The following is a 19,034-nucleotide window of genomic DNA, read 5'->3' on the forward strand; positions in this document are numbered from 1 at the left end:
TCTCTGTGTTTTCTGTCCCCCCTCCCTGTTCTGGGACTCCAATCACCCGCAGGTTATCCTTCTTGATAGAGTCCCACATAATTCTTAGGGTTTCTTCATTTTTTTAATTCTTTTATCTGATTTTTTTTCAGCTATGTTGGTGTTGATTCCCTGGTCCTCCAGATGTCCCAGTCTGCATTCTAATTGCTCGAGTCTGCTCCTCTGACTTCCTAGTGCGTTGTCTAATTCTGTTATTTTATTGTTAATCTTTTGGATTTCTACATGTTGTCTCTCTATGGATTCTTGCAACTTATTAATTTTTCCACTATGTTCTTGAATAATCTTTTTGAGTTCTTCAAAAGTTTTATCAGTGTGTTCCTTGGCTTTTTCTGCAGTTATCCTAATTTCGTTTGTGATACCATTAAGTATTCTGTAAATTAGTTTTTTATATTCTGTATCTGATAATTCCAAGATTGTATCTTCATTTGGGAAAGATTTTGATTCTTTTGTTTGGGGGGTTGGAGAAGCTGTCATGGTCTGCTTCTTTAAGTGGTTTGATATGGATTGTTGTCTCCGAGCCATCACTGGGAAACTAGTTTTTCCAGAAAATCTGCTAAAAAAAAAATGCAGTCAGATCCCTATCAGAGTTCTCCCTCTGGCTCAGGCTATTCAGATGTTAATGAAGCCGCCTGGGGAGGGTGGGGGAGGGAACAGAGAGATAGGAGAGTAGCACCTCAGAATATAGCCAGAGTTGCTTGTCTTGCTTGTAATGACTATTATATCTGAGATACCCGCGGGCGCGTTGCCTATGTGTGCTGGCTGTGTGGAGATTGCCCCCGGGGGGTCTGGTCTGCTGGAGTCACGGTCAGATCCTCCGCTTCCAGCCCCACGCCCAGCGTCAAGGCTCCCCTACTGGGACGGTGCACTCTCGACTCCAAAATCAGTCGCTGCCTCCCGGGGACTTCTCGTCCCTCCAGCCGCGTGGCCGTGCCACCTCCGAGAACCAGTTGGGCCTCCTCCCGGGGTTAGTTCAGATGGGTGGAGCAGCTCCTCGTGCTTGTGCCTTGACCAAGTGTCCCGGCTGGGACGCTGTTCTCCCCGCTCCAATACCAGTCGCTGCCTCCCGGGGACTTCTCCTACCGGCTGCGTCCCACGCCGCCCGCGTGACCCGGCTGGTCCCCTTCCCGGGGTTAGTTCAGGGGGGTGGAGCAACTCTCCGTGTTTATGCCGTACCTGCGTCCAGTCCAAATCCCGGCGGGACGGTTTCCCAGCTCGGACGCTGCTCTTTCTGCTCCAAGACCAGTCACTGCCTCCCGGGGACTTCTCCTACCGGTTGCATCCCACGCCGCCTGCGGAACTGGCTCGTCCCCCTCCCAGGGTTAGTTTAGGGGGGTGGAGCAGCTCTCTGTGCTTGTGCCGTACCTGACTGGTACGCTGGCTCCAGGCTCTGGAAACAATCGCTGCTTCCCCGTATTAGTTCGTTCTCCGTCTCTAAATCTGTGTTTGTTGTTCAGGGTTCGTAGATTGTTATGTATGTGATCGATTCACTTGTTTTTCCGTGTCTTTGTTGTAAGAGGGATCCGAGGTAGCATCTGCCTAGTCTGCCATCTTGGCTCCCCCACTCTCCCCAGTGTCCTTTTGTTGTAGTTAATATTTTATTAAATGGTGAAGGAAAAAAAAAAGAATTATCTTGTTTTCTGAAGAAAATAATTTCTTATTTTAGGTTGCCGAGGAGCTCAAGTAGAAGAAATATGGAGTTTGGAGCCTGAGAATTTTGAAAAATTAAAGTAAGAATAATTTTAGTATGTTAAAAATAATAATGTATCTATATTTTAGCAAACTTAAAGGATCATCATATTGGTCTGTTTATTTGGATTACTCTAAGTTCAACATATTATTTCCTTTAAGTTTTTTTTCAATTCTGTGAGATACCTATTATTATCAGCATTTTGTAACCAAGAATCTAAGCCTTATTGATAATCAATTTGTAAAGGATTTACACTTAAGTCTCTATAATGTCATATTCACAAAATACCTGTTGGTTGATTTTTCATAAAATTCATTTGTAGCTCAGTCGTGCTAGAACATGGAACACATTTTAACATAAAAAATAGGAATAATAGGTCAGTTTACAAAATATATTTAATAGATAATATATAATACTAAAAAAATGACAATATGTAGGCAATTTCTGTATTACTAGTGTTATTATTATTATATTTGATACTAGTAATAGAGAAATTGCCTACATATTGTCATATTGCTTTTTGGGGAAGTTACATTCCAAGTTTAAAATGCGGATGACAGGAGGTACCTTCCTCTTCTCCCATCTTTCTGACCAGAATCACCTCTCTGAGCCTTCTCCTTACTCCCCCCTCCTCCTTCCCCCAGCATTGACCTTGCGTCTGCATTTTTTCAGGAGGAGGGCCAGTGTCATTTGCGTTGGTGGGAGAGTTCCTGGAATCTTGGAACGGGTATAAGGAATAGGCTTTGAAAAGGAAAAAATGTGGGCTGTAGGGACATGTTTGGTCTTTTTTTTGGTCTTTTCAGTAGCAAGAAGGGGATAGTTTACTTCCTCCATCTTCCACATCTCCACAAAAAGAGGGATCACTTTAGATGGAATAAGAGATTGATTCTGACTGAGCGATGAGGGAAAGTTAATTAAAGATACATTATTTGAGTTGTCTCCTAAAAAGAAAAGATTTTTGCTAAGTGGGATTGTGAAATACAGACAGACTGGACGATATTGTGAAGTAGTAGTTTAATGTTTTTTAAGCCACAACAGTTCCTTTAGAAAGGGAGTGACCTCATTGCATATGAGATGAGAGCATCCATTCATACCGTGGCTTGAGGATTGTTTATGAATTCAATGATTATATGAAGGTGATTCCCTACATTTAATAATATGTATGCTCTCAGCCATTTACCTATAAACATCCTTTGTGAACTTTATTTATATATCATAGATTTCAGTCTATGGTTAATAACTTCATAGTTTTACTATTTTTTTCTTCCATTTTTAAATGAGTGATGATTTAGAAATGAATAATCCACTAAACCTTTCATAATAATTCTATATTAACTGATACAATTTTAAGTGTTGTTAACTTCCTTTTAGACAACATTCTAAAAAAAAAAAAACTATAAATGGCAATAGTGATCTTTTGAAATTTTCTATTATTTAATTTGTCATTATATGTGCTAAGTAGCTTACTGAAATTTAATATACTGACAGTGTGCCATAAAAGAAGCAGGGTTTGGTGTCATTAATTTGTATTTTATTTTGTAGGCCAGTTCATGGGTTAATTTTTCTTTTCAAGTGGCAGCCAGGAGAAGAACCAGCAGGCTCTGTGGTTCAGGACTCCAGACTTGACACGATATTTTTTGCCAAGCAGGTATGGTCCCTGGATACTCTGAAAAGCCTCAAAAGCAACCCTTTTTGTATGCAGGATTCTATTCTACCTATGTGCCTCTAGTGTGGCTGTTCTTACACTTGACCTCAGGACCCATTTACACTTTTAACGATTGAGATCCTCAAAGAGCTTTTGTTTATGTGGATTATATCCATTGATATTTACTGTGTTACACATTAAAACTGAGAAATTTGAAAAATACTAATAAATTCAAAAAGAAGGGCAGTAAACTCATTACATGTTAACATAATATCATTTTATGGAAAAATAACCATATTTACCAAGACAAAAAAGTTAGAAGAATACATCATTTTACATTTTTGCAAATTTCTTCAGTATCTGCCTTAATGGTACACTTTTCGATTCTCATATATACTTCTTCAGTCAGTCCATTGCAATATTTTTTTTTTTTTGGTTGAAGTATATGAGGAAAATCCAGGCTCGCACATATGTGTAGTTGGAAAAGGGAGGAGTATTTTAATATCTTTTCAGTAAGTGTGAATATATTCTTTGACACTGTATCAAAACTCCAAAAGTATTGCTTTCTTAAAGGTTCATTTTAGTGCGAAATCTGAAACCGTATCAGTGAACTTTTTGTATTTTGTGATATTAAAATCTTTTGGTTTATTTTGTCCTTTGAATGAATCTTTTCCTCATGCATGATTTTGTAGCATCATGCATTGGTCATTTGGAAAATTTCACCCAGTTATGCAGATCTTCAGTTGTTGACACATTTGGTTATATAGTATCAACCAATCGCATTTGTTAATCTCACCATCTATCTAGTCAGAAAAGTCAGTAAATATTGAGACACTTTTAAGCTCATGGTGGTGGACCCAAGTTTTAACAAAATTCTAATTTTTCACTTGGAGGTTCAAGTTTTATCGATGGGAAGAAATATCATCAGGTTTTTTCCTTGAAGTGACAGATTCATTTCACTCATTTTCAAGAAACCATCTGCCAGGTACCATAACCTGAATAGCCATATTTGTCTGATACTCATTTTTTTAAATAGAAATTATGCTCCAAGAAAAAAAGCAGCCAACTTAGCTCATAACTCAAACAATCAGACAAGTGCCTTTTTTCAAGACAACAATCATATCTTGGTATGCAGCAGAAGTGTTTTTTTTTTTATGCTTTCTGTTTCCTCCTATAAAACACTAAAAAGGTGTTTGAAGGTTGATATTTAATAAAAATAACTTACTGTTTCATCAGAGACATTCGTAAGTGAAACTGGCTTGTACTGTTGTTTTACATACATATGTATGGCATTGAAACAGATAAGTGCCACTGCCTACATTTGTGCTCAGATGCCATCAGGTTTTCCCACAATGGCTTTTACACCATCAGTTTAAGTGTGAAAACTGGAAAAGGCAAAAACTCTCTTAGAATTATGGAAACAATTGTGAGTTCACGAACCACTTGAAAGGGTCTTAGGGATTCCCATGAATCCCACTTTGAGAACTGCTCTTCTAATCTATACGTTGATCAGAAAATAATGTGAACTAGCATTATTAAATAACTGCATTGTTTGGAACAGCTGAAAAAGGAAATGACAAAAGAGGTTTGATTAATATCTAAATGGTACTTATTTCTGAGACTCAAAAAATTGCTTAGGGTAATCTGACTAACTTTTAGAAAGATGGAGAAAATGAAATTGCTACTTCTTATTCCTGCCCTTTTAGATCACGCCTTTGCTATTTTAGTAAGTTGTTTTTCCTATTTTATAGCTTTTTCCTTGCTTTTAAATTCATTTTCCCACAACTTGTTTGAATTCAGTATATTTAGAGAAATCAAAACTTTTTCATTTTTACTTCAAGAATTTGGAAAATATGATTTTATTACTGTATAGTTAAAAAAAAGTATCCTTTTTTTCCTGATAGCAGAATTTACACTATAGAAATATTTAGTGATGAAAGTGAATATCTTTATAATCCTACCCTACCTCTGTTAACCACTTTGACTCATTAATGTAATCAACAAGTAGTGTTTGACCACCTACTTTGTGCTGGGCATTGTTTTAGGTACTAAGGCTGTAACAGCAAGCAAGACAGGCATGACCCTTCTTTTTTTTAAAATAATTTTTTTTGTGCTTTAAGTGAAAGTTTACAAATCAAGTCAGTCTGTCACATATAAGCTTATATACACCTAACTCCATACTCCCACTTACTCTCCCCTTAATGAGTCAGCCCGCTCCCTCCTTCCAGTCTCTCCTTTCGTGACCGTTTTGCCAGCTTCTAACCTTCTCTACCCTCCTGTCTCCCCACCAGACAGGAGATGCCAACACAGTCTCAAATGTCCACCTGATACAAGTAGCTCACTCTTCATCAGCATCTCTCTCCAACCCATTCTCCAGTCCCCTCCATGTCTGATGGGTTGTCTTCAGGGATGGTTCCTGTCCTGGGCCAACAGAAGGTTTGGGGACCATGAGCGCTGGGATTCCTCTAGTCTCAGTCAGACCATTAAGTCTGGTCTTTTTATGAGAATTTGGGGTCTGCATCCCACTGTTCTCCTGCTCCCTCAGGGGTTCTCTGTTGTGCTCCCTGTCAGGGCAGTCATTGGTTGTGGCTGGGCACCATCTAGTTCTTCTGGTCTCAGGATGATGTAAGTCTCTGGTTCATGTGGCCCTTTCTGTCTCTTGGGCTCATAGTTGTCATGTGACCTTGGTGATCTTCATTCCCCTTTGATCCAGGTGGGTTGAGACCAATTGATGCTTCTTAGATGGCTGCTTGTTAGCATTTAAGACCCCAGATGCCACACTTCAAAGTGGGATGCAGAATGTTTTCATAAGAGAATTTATTTTGCCAATTGACTTAGAAGTCCACTTAAGCCATAGTCCCCAAACCCCCGCCCTTGTTCCGCTGACCTTGAAGCATTCAGTTCATCCCGGAAACCTCTTTGCTTTTGGTCCAGCCCAGTTGAGCTGACCTTCCCTGTATTGAGTATTGTCCTTACCTGCACCTAAAGTAGTTCTTATCTACTAACTAAAAAAAAAAAATAACCCTCTCCCTCCCTCCCTCCCTCCCCCCTCTTGTAACCACAAAAGAATGTGTTCTTCTTAGTTTATACTATTTCTCAAGATCTTATAATAGTGGTCTTATACAATATTTGTCCTTTTGCATCTGCCTAATTTCACTCAGCATAATGCCTTCCAGGTTCCTCCATGTTATGAAATGTTTCACAGATTCGTCGCTGTTCTTTATCGATGCGTAGTATTCCATTGTGTGAATATACCATAATTGATTTAACCATTCATCCGTTGATGGAGACCTTGGTTGCTTCCATCTTTTTGCTATTGTAAACAGTGCTGCAGTAAACATGGGTGTGCATATATCTGTTCGTGTAAAGGCTCTTATTTCTCTAGGGTATATTCTGAAGAGTGGGATTTCTGGGTTGTATGGTAGTTCTATTTCTAACTTTTTAAGAAGATGCCAGATAGATTTCCAAAGTGGTTGTACCATTTTACATTCCCACCTGCAGTGTATAAGAGTTACAATCTCCACAGCCTCTCCAACATTTATTATTTTGTGTTTTTTGGATTAATGCCAGCCTTGTTGGAGTGAGGTGGAATCTCATCGTAGTTTTAATTTGCATTTCTCTAATGGCTAATGATGGAGAGCATTTTCTCATGTATCTGTTAGCTGCCTGAATATCCTCTTTAGTGAAGTGCGTGTTCATATCCTTTGCCCATTTTTTGATTGGGTTATTTGTCTTTTTGTGGTTCAGTTTTAACAGAATCATATAAATTTTAGAGATCAGGCACTGGTCGGAGATGTCAGGGCTGAAAATTTTTTCCCAATCTGTAGGTGGTCTTTTTACTCTTTTGGTGAAGTCTTTAGATGAGTATAGGTGTTTGATTTTTAGGAGCTCCCAGTTATCTGGTTTCTCGTCATCATTTTTAATAATGTTTTGTATTCTGTTTATGCCTTGTATTAGGGCTCCTAACTTTGTCCCTATTTTTTCTTCCATGATCTTTATCGTTTTAGTCTTTATGTTTAGGTCTTTGATCCACTTGGAGTTAGTTTTTGTGCATGGTGTGAGGTGTGGGTCCTGTTTCATTTTTTCGCAAATGGATATCCAGTTATGCCAGCACCATTTCTTAAAAAGACTATCTTTTTCCCAATTAACTGACACTGGTCCTTTGTCAAATATCAGCTGCTCATATGTGGATGGATTTATATCTGAGTTCTCAATTCTGTTCCATTGGTCTATGTGCCTGTTGTACCAGTACCAGGCTGTTTTGACTACTGTGGCTGTATAATAGGTTCTAAAATCAGGTAGAGTGAGGCCTCCCACGACCCTTCTTATTGATAACAATTATAATGACGACAATAAAAATATAATAGTAGCCAACATTTACTGTGCCTGTTGTGGCCCAGATATGTGCTTTAGATGTAGTATTTTATTAAATCCTGTAACAACCCGATGAGGTTGTTATCCTCATTTCAGAAATGAAGAAATAAAGGCCTAGAAAAATTAACTTGTTTTCCTGTGGTCCCACAGCTAATACATGGGGGATTTGGAACTTAAACTGAGGCCTAAAGCCAGGTTTGCGGATCAGCATGCTGTGCTGCCTCCCATGTTTTCTATTCATATGCTCAGCTTCTTTTAATTTTTTTTTTTACTAAAATTGGATGATTACGCAAAATATTTTGCATCTTGTTTAACTTAATGATAAAAGTTTGACATTGTTCCATTTTAGTACATATTAACAATAATAGCTAACATTTATTGAAGGTTTACTGGGTCCTTTTGTATGTATTTTTTATCGTTAATTTATTCGCAGTAAATATCCTCACAACAACCCTATGAGGTTTTGCAGGTTCTTTATCATTTGACAGATGTGGAAACTGAGTCCCAGAGAAGTTAAGCAACTTGTCTGAGTTGCACAGCCAGTGAGTGGCAGAGCTGGACTGCAAACCCAGGCATTGTGGCTCTGAAGTTGACACTCTTAATTATGTTACCACATTGCCTCCTTTAAAAGTGTTCTTGGAATAGATGTTCCATAATTTATTTAATCTCTTAATGGTCAACATTTTGAGTTCTAATTTTTCTCTAACATGAATAAGCAAGTTGTATATTGTAATATTTTTGTACTTATGTGTCATCTAGTACAATAATTACAGCTTTAAAACTGCAGGTGTTTGTGATTCTCCAGACGTGGATAGGAGGCAAAGGATAAGGGATAAATAGTTTTAAAAGTACTTCAGGTGATTTTTCTTCTTTTAAGTTAAGTTTTGTTATTTTTTCAATGTCTGTAAGAGTATATGTTCATTATACAAAATTTAAATATTATAGAAATATATCATGTAGGAAATAAAAGTACCTTATAATTCCTGCTCCATCAGTGAAAAGAATTTTTTCAGATTTCTTACCATGTATATATACATAAACACACAAGTCCAGGTAATTGCTTCTTTAATTGTATTTCTTCCATACTAAACTGTAAATCCAGGAGTCAGGGATTTTATTTTTATACACAGTTTCTGGCACGTAGATATACAACAAATGTAGATGAATGTTGATCTCTAAGAATGTTACAATAAAGAACACTGGAATTCACTAACGATGTTTTTGATTTATAAAACTGAAAACCAAACCCTTTGCTCTCAAGTCAATTCTGACCCATAGTGACCCCACAGTGGCCTAAATATTTTTAAGGTATAGGAAGATACTCTGTAAAGAAGAAGGAAAAAAAAAAAAATACTGGTGTCTGAAGTTATAATTCCTTGATATTTTTCTCGTTCTGCATTTCATATCTGTTTTACTGTAATTTAATGTTTTATTTGTACTATATTCCAGTAGCCTTTATTAAGATATCAGATTAGTGATTCTCCAGTGGTACCTGTTTTTTTTTTTTTTTGGTACTGCATTATGTTTTTAGTTTTTTTAGTATTATGCTAAGTTTTTATTAAGCTGACAGATCAGTAATTCCCCAGTAATATCTGTTGGTTTGTAGACTATGCCTTCTATGAGCCTAAGCTATACATTTTGTGTATATTACATAAATATATAATCTTTGGTCTTAGCCTTCAAGAACCTATAGTAATGATTCCCAAACCAGGTGCTTTGGACTCTTAGAAGTGTTTTCAGAAACTTAAAAAAATTTAATGAAAATTATATTTACGTGTGGTAAGTTATACACAGGGCTTTGAACTGGTTCATTCCGTTCTACCCTCTGCTGAGATTTTACATATCCACCCCAGATATACTGAATCAGAGCCTATATTTTAACAAGATCCCCAGGTGATTCTTACATGCACACAAGATCTTGTTATAGGCATAACAAGATCTGGGTGTCTTGTTAAGATGTAGATGAGGACATAAGAATCCCCTGGGAATCTTGTTGAAATCCCCAGATCTTGTTACACATATAACAGGTTGTATGTATATATAAGAATCACCTGGGGAATATTATTAAAGTCACATTGTTAGACTGATATGGCCCAGAACCCTTAAGTAAACAAAGACGTTAGGCATGACATTCAAAGAGTTTAGGGATCACCTCCCATAAACTGATGGTAAAGGCCAGACTTCTCTTTGGACAAGGTTAAATTCTTCACCGTGTACATGTAACAGCAGGACTTGACCTAGTCATGGACATCTGAGAAAACTTCCTTGAGTGACAGTTCAGCGGAAATCTAAAAGTTAGGTAGATATTAATTGGGAAAAAGGGGTTGGGGATAGTTTATCCCAGATAAACTAACAGCCTTATGGCAAAAGGGGGTAAGACTGGTAAAAGGTACTAGAACTCATCCATTGTAGTGGAGTGTAGAAAACAAGTGGGGAGGATGCCATCAGATTTGAAGCTGAAAAAATGTTACATTAGGATAATGTTTGGTTAGGTGTAGAAAAACAATGGTTTACATAAAATAAAAGTTTTTTTTTTTTCTTTTTTTCCTTCACAACTAAGAGTTGTCAAGGTTACAGGCTGTTTAATTTTGTTCCTTTGTGTGTGACTTCTATTCTAAAGGTTACTTCATGGTCCAAGATGATTGCTGGGCTCCAGCCATTCTCTCTGTTCCACATTTCAGACAATAGGAAGGGGATTCCATACCATCTTGTTCTTCTGGTCTCAGGGTAGATGAAGCTGTGGTTCGTGTAGACTGTTCGTACTGTAAACTGCCTTCTTCTCTGAGTCTTTGGTTTCCTTCTTTCTCTTATTCTGGATGAGTAGAGACCAGTAGTTATATATTAGGTGGCCACTCACAATCTTTTAATATCCCAGCCACTACGCACTACAGTGGAATGTAGAAAATGCACTTTATGAGCTGTGTCATGTCAGTTAACCGAATTGTTCCACGATACTGTGGTCCTCAGCCTTCAAATGCAGAAAATCAATCTTGCGAGGTGTTTGGTTATATCTAAGATCCATGCTGAATTCTGTTTATTTCCTTGCTTTCCTTTTTGTGTATTTTTTGTAATCCTAAAATTTGTACACGTATACGAAACTTTAACTTGATAAAACATATCATGTAATTATGGGGGATTTTTTTCACAATATTATATTGCTAAGATTTATCTATAAGTTTATTGTGATAGTTCATTTATATTGCATGTCATATAAAATAATGTCCATTACATGAACATATAACAGTTTATTTACTTTTCTGTAGATGGGCATTTGGGTTTTTCATTTTGCTGCTGGGAACTGTGCTACTATAAATATTTTTGTACATGTCTCCTGTTGTACACGTGTAAGTTTCTCTTGGTATATAGCTAGAAATAGAATGACTACTTCATCTAATATGAAAATGTACAACTATAGGAGGAAATACCAAAATGTTTTCCTAAGTGGATGATCCAATTTACATTCCCACTGGCAATTCACACTCAGCAGTGTATAAGAGCCACATAGTTCATTGTCAGACCTTATTAATTTTTGCTCATCAGTTGGTTCTAAAATGGTACTTCTGTGTAGTCTTGGTTTACATCTCCCTGATCATTAATGATGTGGAAAGGCTCTTCATGTGCTTACTGGCCACATGTATTTCTTCTGTGAAATTCCTGTTTATGTTATTTTCCTATTGGGCGAACTGTGCTTTTCTTTTTTCGTTTGTAGGAATTGTCTATATATTCTTGATACTGCTTCTTTAAGTTGGGAACTTATTGTTTCTCTTTCTTTTGATGAATAGAATTTTTTATTTTAGAGTCTATGCATTTTGTATCTTGTTTAAAGAAACTTATCTATCTGAAGTTGTAAAAGAGATTTATATATTTAAATTTTTATTTCTGACGTGTATGAATTGAATTGTGTCCCCCCAGAATATGTGTCAACTTGGTTAGGCAATGATTCCCAGTATTATGTGGTTGTCCTCCATTTTGTGATTTTCCTATGTGTTATAAATCCTAATCTCTGCCTGTAGTTAAAGAGGATTAGGGTGGGATGTAACACCCTTGCTCAGGTCACATCCCTGATCCAGTGTAAAGGGAGTTTCCCTGGGGTGTGGCCTGCACCACCTTTTATTTTATAAGAGATAAAAGGAAGGGGAAACAAGCAGAGAGTGGAAGATCTCATACCACTAAGAAAGCGGTGTTGGGAGCACGTCCTTTGGACCCAAGGTTCTTGCACAGAGAAGCTCCTAATCCGGGGGAAGACTGATGACAAGAACCTTCCTCCAGAGCCGACAGAGAGAGAAAGCTTTCCCCTGGAGCTGATGCCCTAAATTTGGACTTCTAGCCTACTAAAAAAAAAAAAAAAAAAAATATGAGAAAATAAATTTCTCTTTGTTGAAGCCGTCCACTTGGAGTATTTCTTTTATAGCAGCACTAGATGACTAAGACAACATGTATGTCCTTAATTCATTAACAGTTGGGTTTTGGTATATGGTGTGAGGTAGAGTTTCAGTTTTATCATTTCCCATATGGATTACTGTTTTTTCCTAGCCGCATTTATTGAACATCCCTTGTTTTTTCTACTGATCTGACATGCCACTTCTGTTCTATACCAAAGTTCCATACCTGTGTGTGTGTTTTCTGGAGTCTTTACTCAGCTGCATTGATCAATTTATCTATCTCTGTACCAAACCACACTGTCTAAATTCCTTTTGCTTCTTCATAAACTCTAATATCTAATAGGTCATGTCTCTTACCCTTGCTCTTTTTCAGAAATGTTGTTGATATTCTTGGCCCTGTTGTCTTCATGTAAATTTAAGAATCATCTTATCAAGTTGTATGGAAAATTCTGTTGGAATTTTGACTGGAATTGCATTGACTATATAGATCAATTTTGGGAGAATTGATATCTTCATGATATTAAGTCACAAACGTAGTATGTATCTCTAATTATTTAGATCTTCTTTAATGTCTTTTTAATAAGTTGCATAATTTTTTCTGTAGAAGTCTTATACATCTTCAGTTTAGTCATAGTTACTTGATATTACTATTGTAAATTGTCTTCACTTCAATTACATTTTCTAGGTGTTTCCTGCTGGTATAAAGAAATGCAGTTCACTTTTATATATAAATAATATATTTAGCCATCCTGATAAGCCCTTCTATTACCTCTAGTAACTTGTTTGTAGTTTTTTTTTTTTTTTTTCCTTTTGGGAGGGTGATGCTTATCTACAAATAATAACAGTTTTATTTCTTCCTTTCTAATCCTTATGCTTCTGTTTTTCTTGTCTTATTGTCTGGCTAGCACCACCAATAAAACTCTTCGTAATTTCAAAGGGAATGCTTTTTACATTTCCACATTTAGGATGATGTTCACCTGGCAAGTTTTTTGTTTTTATTTTTTTATATCCCTTTTCAGGTATAGCAGTTTTATTATTAATTTACTAAGAGTCTTTATGAAAAGATCTTAAATTTTATCAGATGGCTTTTTTTGCAACTGCCCAAGTGATTAGTTCCCCATCTTTTATTAGGTTAATGTGGTCATTTTTTTTATATGAATTTTTGTTACATTAAATTTTCCTTTCATACCAGAATAATTGCATCCTTACATAAGAGATAAGTCCAGTTGGTCATTATGCATTGTGTTGTTATGCATTGTTGGATTTAATTTAGTAGTATTTTGTTTGAATTAGCCTGTAAAACCATCTGGGCCTGGTATTTTCTATATAAGAATATTTTTAACCACTACTTTAATTTCTTTAATAGTTAAAGGACTCTTCAGGCTTTTTTATTTCTTCTTTAATTGGTTCTGGTAAGATATATATATGGATATATATAAATTTCTCCATTTCAGCTTAAATTTTCAAAATTGTTTCATATGGTTGTTATTAGTATTCCAGAATTCTCTTTTTAATCTTATTTTTAGTTATATTCTTGACCCCTAGATTTCTGGCTTGCATATTTGTGTGATAGTGGTTTTATTTACTCCATTAATTTACCACCCTTTATTTCCTATCTGCATAAAGTTTCTGCATAAAGTTAGCAACCCAGCTGATCTTGTTTCTGGTTTCAGCTACATTCAGCCCTTCCTTTGAATTATCTTAAGCTTCATCTTTCTGAAACATTTTTATTCCCCAATCAGACATTTTGCACTCTTAGGGTAAACTCCTAACTCCTGAAGGTCATTGATTTTAGAGGTATTGCATGATCTCATGTTATGAATACAATTATACCAATATAAACCAACGTGCTTATTGTTTTTTGAACCTAACGTTTTAATTTGTTCCTTCATTTGTAACCGTCTTGCTTCCTAGAATGAATATCCTTCGTTGTTCTCTAGGTTCTACCAAGCTTTCAAAGCCCTGTTGAAATTTCACATTCATAGAGAAACCTCTGATACTCTAGCCTAAGATGACCTGTTCCTTCACCGTTTTGTCTTTCTGTTGTGCATCTCTTTTTCGTGGACGTATTCTTCATGGCCAGAGCATTTGCCTTATTTATTTATTTAATGTTGTCTTCCCTTTAGGAGCCCACAATCCAGGGGTTTTAATGTGAAATGCTTGCAGGATCAGGCTAGCAACATGAATGTGAATCGGGTTATGAAGTAGGGAGTGGAAGTTAGAGGTAGAGAGTGGAAGAGCCCTGATGAGCTGAAGAGTAAATGATTCTACAAGGATTTCAAACCAAATTCTGAAAGTTCTGGGCTAGCTCTACTTGTGACCCCTGCTGTGGCCTCTTTTCTATCGTTGAAGTCCACTACTTTATTGTAAAATGGTGAATAAAGATTTAAAAAAATTGGGAACTACACAAATAACTTATACTGCAAAGAATTTTTTGTAACATAAGCCGACGTTAAAATTCTCCCAAATAGATGTGTATAAGGTGATTTTTATATGAGTTTCATCCAGTCAGTGACCACATATCTCTTGTTCACTGTATGTTCAGCATCTAGTGCAATGCCTGGCACATAGTAGGTGCTCGGTAAATATTATTTGAATGAATGAATGGCTGATCATACATTTTGAAAGTTATTTTTGGTAATTCTGTACATACTTAGAATAGCCACTTGGTGGCACTAAACTCATTTTAAAACCTTAAGAGGTATTTTTATACTTAAGCGCACAGCAATTACTGTTTTTCACACACAAAATAGTGAGCTGTAATATATCACGGATAGTGCAAATCGTTTACCAATTTAGTTCAACTCTGCAATTAACCTTGCTGGCATTCACACGGATCGTCTCTGAGGTTCTTTCCAGCTCTGTGATCTCAACACTGTGCAGGTAATAGAGGGAGTATGGAAAAAGCTCTTGTCCATAAGTAGGTTATAGTCTTGCTAGGGAGACCAAATATGTATACTGAGCCTTCCTATGGCATGGTAGCTAAGTGCACAGATTCTGGAACGCCAGACTATCTGCCCCCTGCTTAGCCGTGTACTCTTGGGCAAATTACTTGACCTCTTTGTGCCTCAGCTTTTGCAAATGTAAAATGAAGATAATATTACTCCTTCATAGGTTAAGAGGATTAAAAGAATTAATACACGTGAAGTGCCTAGAAAAGTATCTGGCATATAGTAAGTGCTATGAAAATGTTTTCTGCTCTGGCCAGAATGTAAGCTCCAAGTAATTTATAAAATAAACAGTTTACCAGCTAAATGACAGCACTGTAAAGACTATATGTTATAGAGTAAAAAAGTATGTGGACAGTATGTACCTTTTTTAGGAATTCATATGAGGGTAGAAACTAATATGAATTGTTGGAGAACTTCTCTAAAATTGACGAGTTGGGGCTTGTGCTGCGTACGAGAAATATGAATTCAATCTGGATAGGTAGGAGTGAGTTTCGGAGAAGTGAATAGGAGGTGAGGACAAGCTCTTTTCACTTAACCAGTTGTGTTTTGGGTTAAGAGAAATTGGCCCTGTTACCCTAAGTGGATTGGTTTTCACTCATGTTACGAGTTCATTAATTTGGTTTCCTAGAATCTTCAACCTCAGAATTAAAGATTATTGGAAACAGACTAGAATACAAAATAAACATGTTTATTGTATTTGTGGTAAGACTATATGTAATAAAACTTGAAAACTGTTACCTTGATTTATATGTTTGAGGTCACCGTCACTAGTTAAAAACTGTATTTTAAAACAAATTGCTGATGTCTTTGCTTTTGTATTTTACAGGTAATTAATAATGCTTGTGCTACTCAAGCCATAGTAAGTGTGTTATTAAACTGCACCCATCAAGATGTCCACTTAGGAGAGACATTATCAGAGTTTAAAGAATTTTCACAAAGTTTTGATGCAGCTGTAAGTACTATCATCTTATTCCTAAAATGCTCTATTTGTGATAGTTCTTATTTTAATATGTTTTTCTTTTTAAAATTATTATTGTAGATGAAAGGTTTGGCACTGAGCAATTCAGATGTGATTCGACAAGTTCACAACAGTTTTGCCAGGTAAAGAGGCTTTACATTAAATAAATACTGCTCGAGGGCGGTAGTGGTTCAGAGGTAGAAGTCTCCCCTTCCGTGCAGGACACTTAGGTGTGAACACTGGCCAGAGCACCTAGAGTGGAGCCACCGCCCACCTGTCAGCGGAGGCTCGAGTGTGGCTGTGATGCTGAGCATGCTCCAGCAGAGCTTCCAAAATAAGACAGAGAGGAGGAAAGGCCTGGTGATCTGCTTTCAAATATCAGAAGTGAAAACCCTGTGAATCACGACAGGCTGATCCTTTGTGCATGGGGTTGCCATGAGTCACGAGCGGAGTTGACAGCAACAACCAGTACTGTTTCTTTTCTTTTTTTTCCACTGTAGACAGCAAATGTTTGAATTTGATGCAAAGACGTCAGCAAAAGAAGAAGATGCTTTTCATTTTGTCAGTTACGTTCCTGTTAATGGAAGACTGTATGAATTAGATGGATTAAGAGAAGGACCAATTGATTTAGGTAATCTCATTCCTCTGTGCTGCTCACGAAATAAATTTAATATGTAACAAAATTTGTAGATGTCCTGGTATTTCACTTTTGACAAGTAAGAAAAATTTGGGTGTTCCCCTTCATTTTAGTCACAGTGCTGCTTAACTTTTGGAGGGAAAGGTAACCCCAAGGTAGTCTAAATCACGAAGGCCTTACGTTCTTCAACACTCTATGTAATGAAATAACTTACAGGAAGTCATGTTGACTGCTGTAGTTCAATTGAGACCTTTCATTTTTTTCTAAGAGAAAATATTTTTTAACTTATAGATTACGTATGTGTTTTTTTTAGTTAACTTTTAAAAACTACTGTTTCTTAAATCAACTTAAAAAATAGTCCTGTGATTTTTAACCTGTTGGTAACAGATATCAAGCATTTTATCTTATATTAAAATATTTTCGGAGGGGGAATTGGATCTTTCAGAATCACCTGAATTCAGTGCTTAACAATCTAATTGTCCACAAAAGTATTTTCCCTCGAAGTTTCTATTTAGATAAGGTGCTCATGTGCTGTCTTTTGTGCCGGAGAGTGGATTTGTTCTGACCTGCCTTGTCTCTAACCTTGAGCAAAAGTAGTAAATGCTTCTCTAGACTGGGACTAGTCTGTGGTTCTAAAATTGGCCTGGGATAATAGGCCCACAGAAGAATTTTAACCCTTTATTTTGACCTCATTAAGTTTTCTTACTTTTAAATTAGGTTTGTTTTTAAGTTTATAAAACTTGTTTTAATTGAATCCAATGTTGTTTTTTTTAATGTTGTTATATGCTGCTCATATAACTTTATACTTCTAGATTAAAAAAAATTAACATTGGTTCATTTGGTTTGTACTTTTTGACTATGCCTCATATATTAAGCCAGTATAGCTTATCTGATGCACATTTGCATGTTGCCTCTAAAAAAAAAAAATACTTTTCTATATCTGTTAAAGAAAATTGGAACCCTGGTGGCACAGTGGTTAACGGTCAGCAGTTCAGATCCACCAGCTGCTCCTTGGAAACTCTGTAGGGCAGTTCTGCTCTGTCATATAGGGTTGCTATGAGTTAGAATTGACTTGATGGCAGTGGGTTTGGGTTTTTTTTGTTTGTTTAAAAGAAAATTAGAAGAATGTTCTTTCAATCCTGTAGAAGCTGGTTTTCCCTAGTATGGTGGTTGATTTGATCTCTGTGTTTTCTCTCTTGGCTTCTATCTAGTCAGCCATGTTCTTTTCATTAGAAACATCATACATAAAGAAATCAAAGATTATATAGTTGGTGGCTATGCTAAAATTTATGGTAAAAAAAAGGGAGGGGGCTAAAATGCTAGGTAAAGTTAGTTTTGCATTACACATGGATTTCAGATTTTTATAATTATGAACATGGGAATCAGACATATATGGGCTGAGTCCTTATTTCGCTACTAACATGTGAGCTGGTTTTTCTTAGCCTTCAGTTTCATCATTTGTAAAATCAGGGTAGTTACTGTCTCACGGGTTTGTAAATTTAAATGAGATAACTCACCGATTCATTACCTGCTCAAACATTTGTTCAGCATCTACTAAGTGACGCAATAATGTGGCAATGCAAATTATGATCATATTCTCGCCTTTCACCGTTACCAAGAAAATTAGAATTGAAGCTTAACACAGTTATGCTAAAAAGATTTTTCTTTTTCTGCATTTGCTAAAATATTTGTACAGAGAGATATTTCGAGACAAACTATTGATAATTTCAATGTTGATTTTTCTTATTTTTATTTAAGTGTTTTTAAATTTCTTTCTAGGGGCATGCAATCAAGATGACTGGATCAGCGCCGTGAGGCCAGTTATAGAAAAAAGGATACAAAAGTAAATGCTCAGCTAGTCTCATTGGTGTGACCTTCTGGTTTTTAAGCATTTTTAATACATTTATTCTATTTTAAGCAATGCTTATTGACTCATTTTGATTGGATTAATGTGTTTAGGAATAATACATTTCTGTTTCGGGAAAGCTCTAAATTTTAGTAACATGAACTCTTGTCTTCAGAGAAGTTAAACATGTAGATCTCTATTATGTTAGATATTTGCACAGATATTTTGTAGTTTTTTAGCATCTATTTTTATTAAGCTTTTTATTTTGTGATAATTATATATTCACATGTAGTAGTAAGAAATAATACAGAGAGATCCTGTGAACACTGTGCCCAATTTTCTGCAGTGGTAAAGTAACATCTTGCAAAACTGTAGTGCAATATGACAGCCAGGGTGTTGATACTGATACAGTCAAGATATAGAGACGTTCCATCATCAAAAGGATCCTTCGTGTTGCCTTTTTATAGCCTTACCTCCTCCCCTGTTCTTGCTGCCCCCCTTGTCCTTAATCCCTG

The 19,034-nt window shown here is 36.4% G+C and overlaps 1 protein-coding gene across 11 annotated transcripts in view; it reads left to right on the plus strand.

Annotated features, from left to right (window-relative positions):
* The window catches only part of UCHL5 (ubiquitin C-terminal hydrolase L5), a 63,144-nt gene that overhangs the window by 22,653 nt on the left and 21,457 nt on the right, over window positions 1-19,034 (plus strand). For 10 of the 11 annotated variants that reach the window (XM_064276489.1, XM_023549170.2, XM_023549169.2 and 7 more), the window contains exons 2-7: window positions 1,703-1,766; window positions 3,269-3,374; window positions 15,905-16,030; window positions 16,118-16,179; window positions 16,537-16,667; window positions 18,453-18,516. In XM_064276489.1, the coding sequence (XP_064132559.1) occupies window positions 1,703-1,766; window positions 3,269-3,374; window positions 15,905-16,030; window positions 16,118-16,179; window positions 16,537-16,667; window positions 18,453-18,516 (553 nt within the window). Of the gene's footprint in view, window positions 1-841; window positions 1,358-1,702; window positions 1,767-3,268; window positions 3,375-15,904; window positions 16,031-16,117; window positions 16,180-16,536; window positions 16,668-18,452; window positions 18,517-19,034 lie in introns of those variants that run through there. The other variant, XM_064276490.1, reaches the window with a different exon arrangement.

This window comes from Loxodonta africana, chromosome 25 (assembly GCF_030014295.1).
Source record: "Loxodonta africana isolate mLoxAfr1 chromosome 25, mLoxAfr1.hap2, whole genome shotgun sequence".
In the NCBI taxonomy this organism is placed as follows: domain Eukaryota; kingdom Metazoa; phylum Chordata; class Mammalia; order Proboscidea; family Elephantidae; genus Loxodonta; species Loxodonta africana.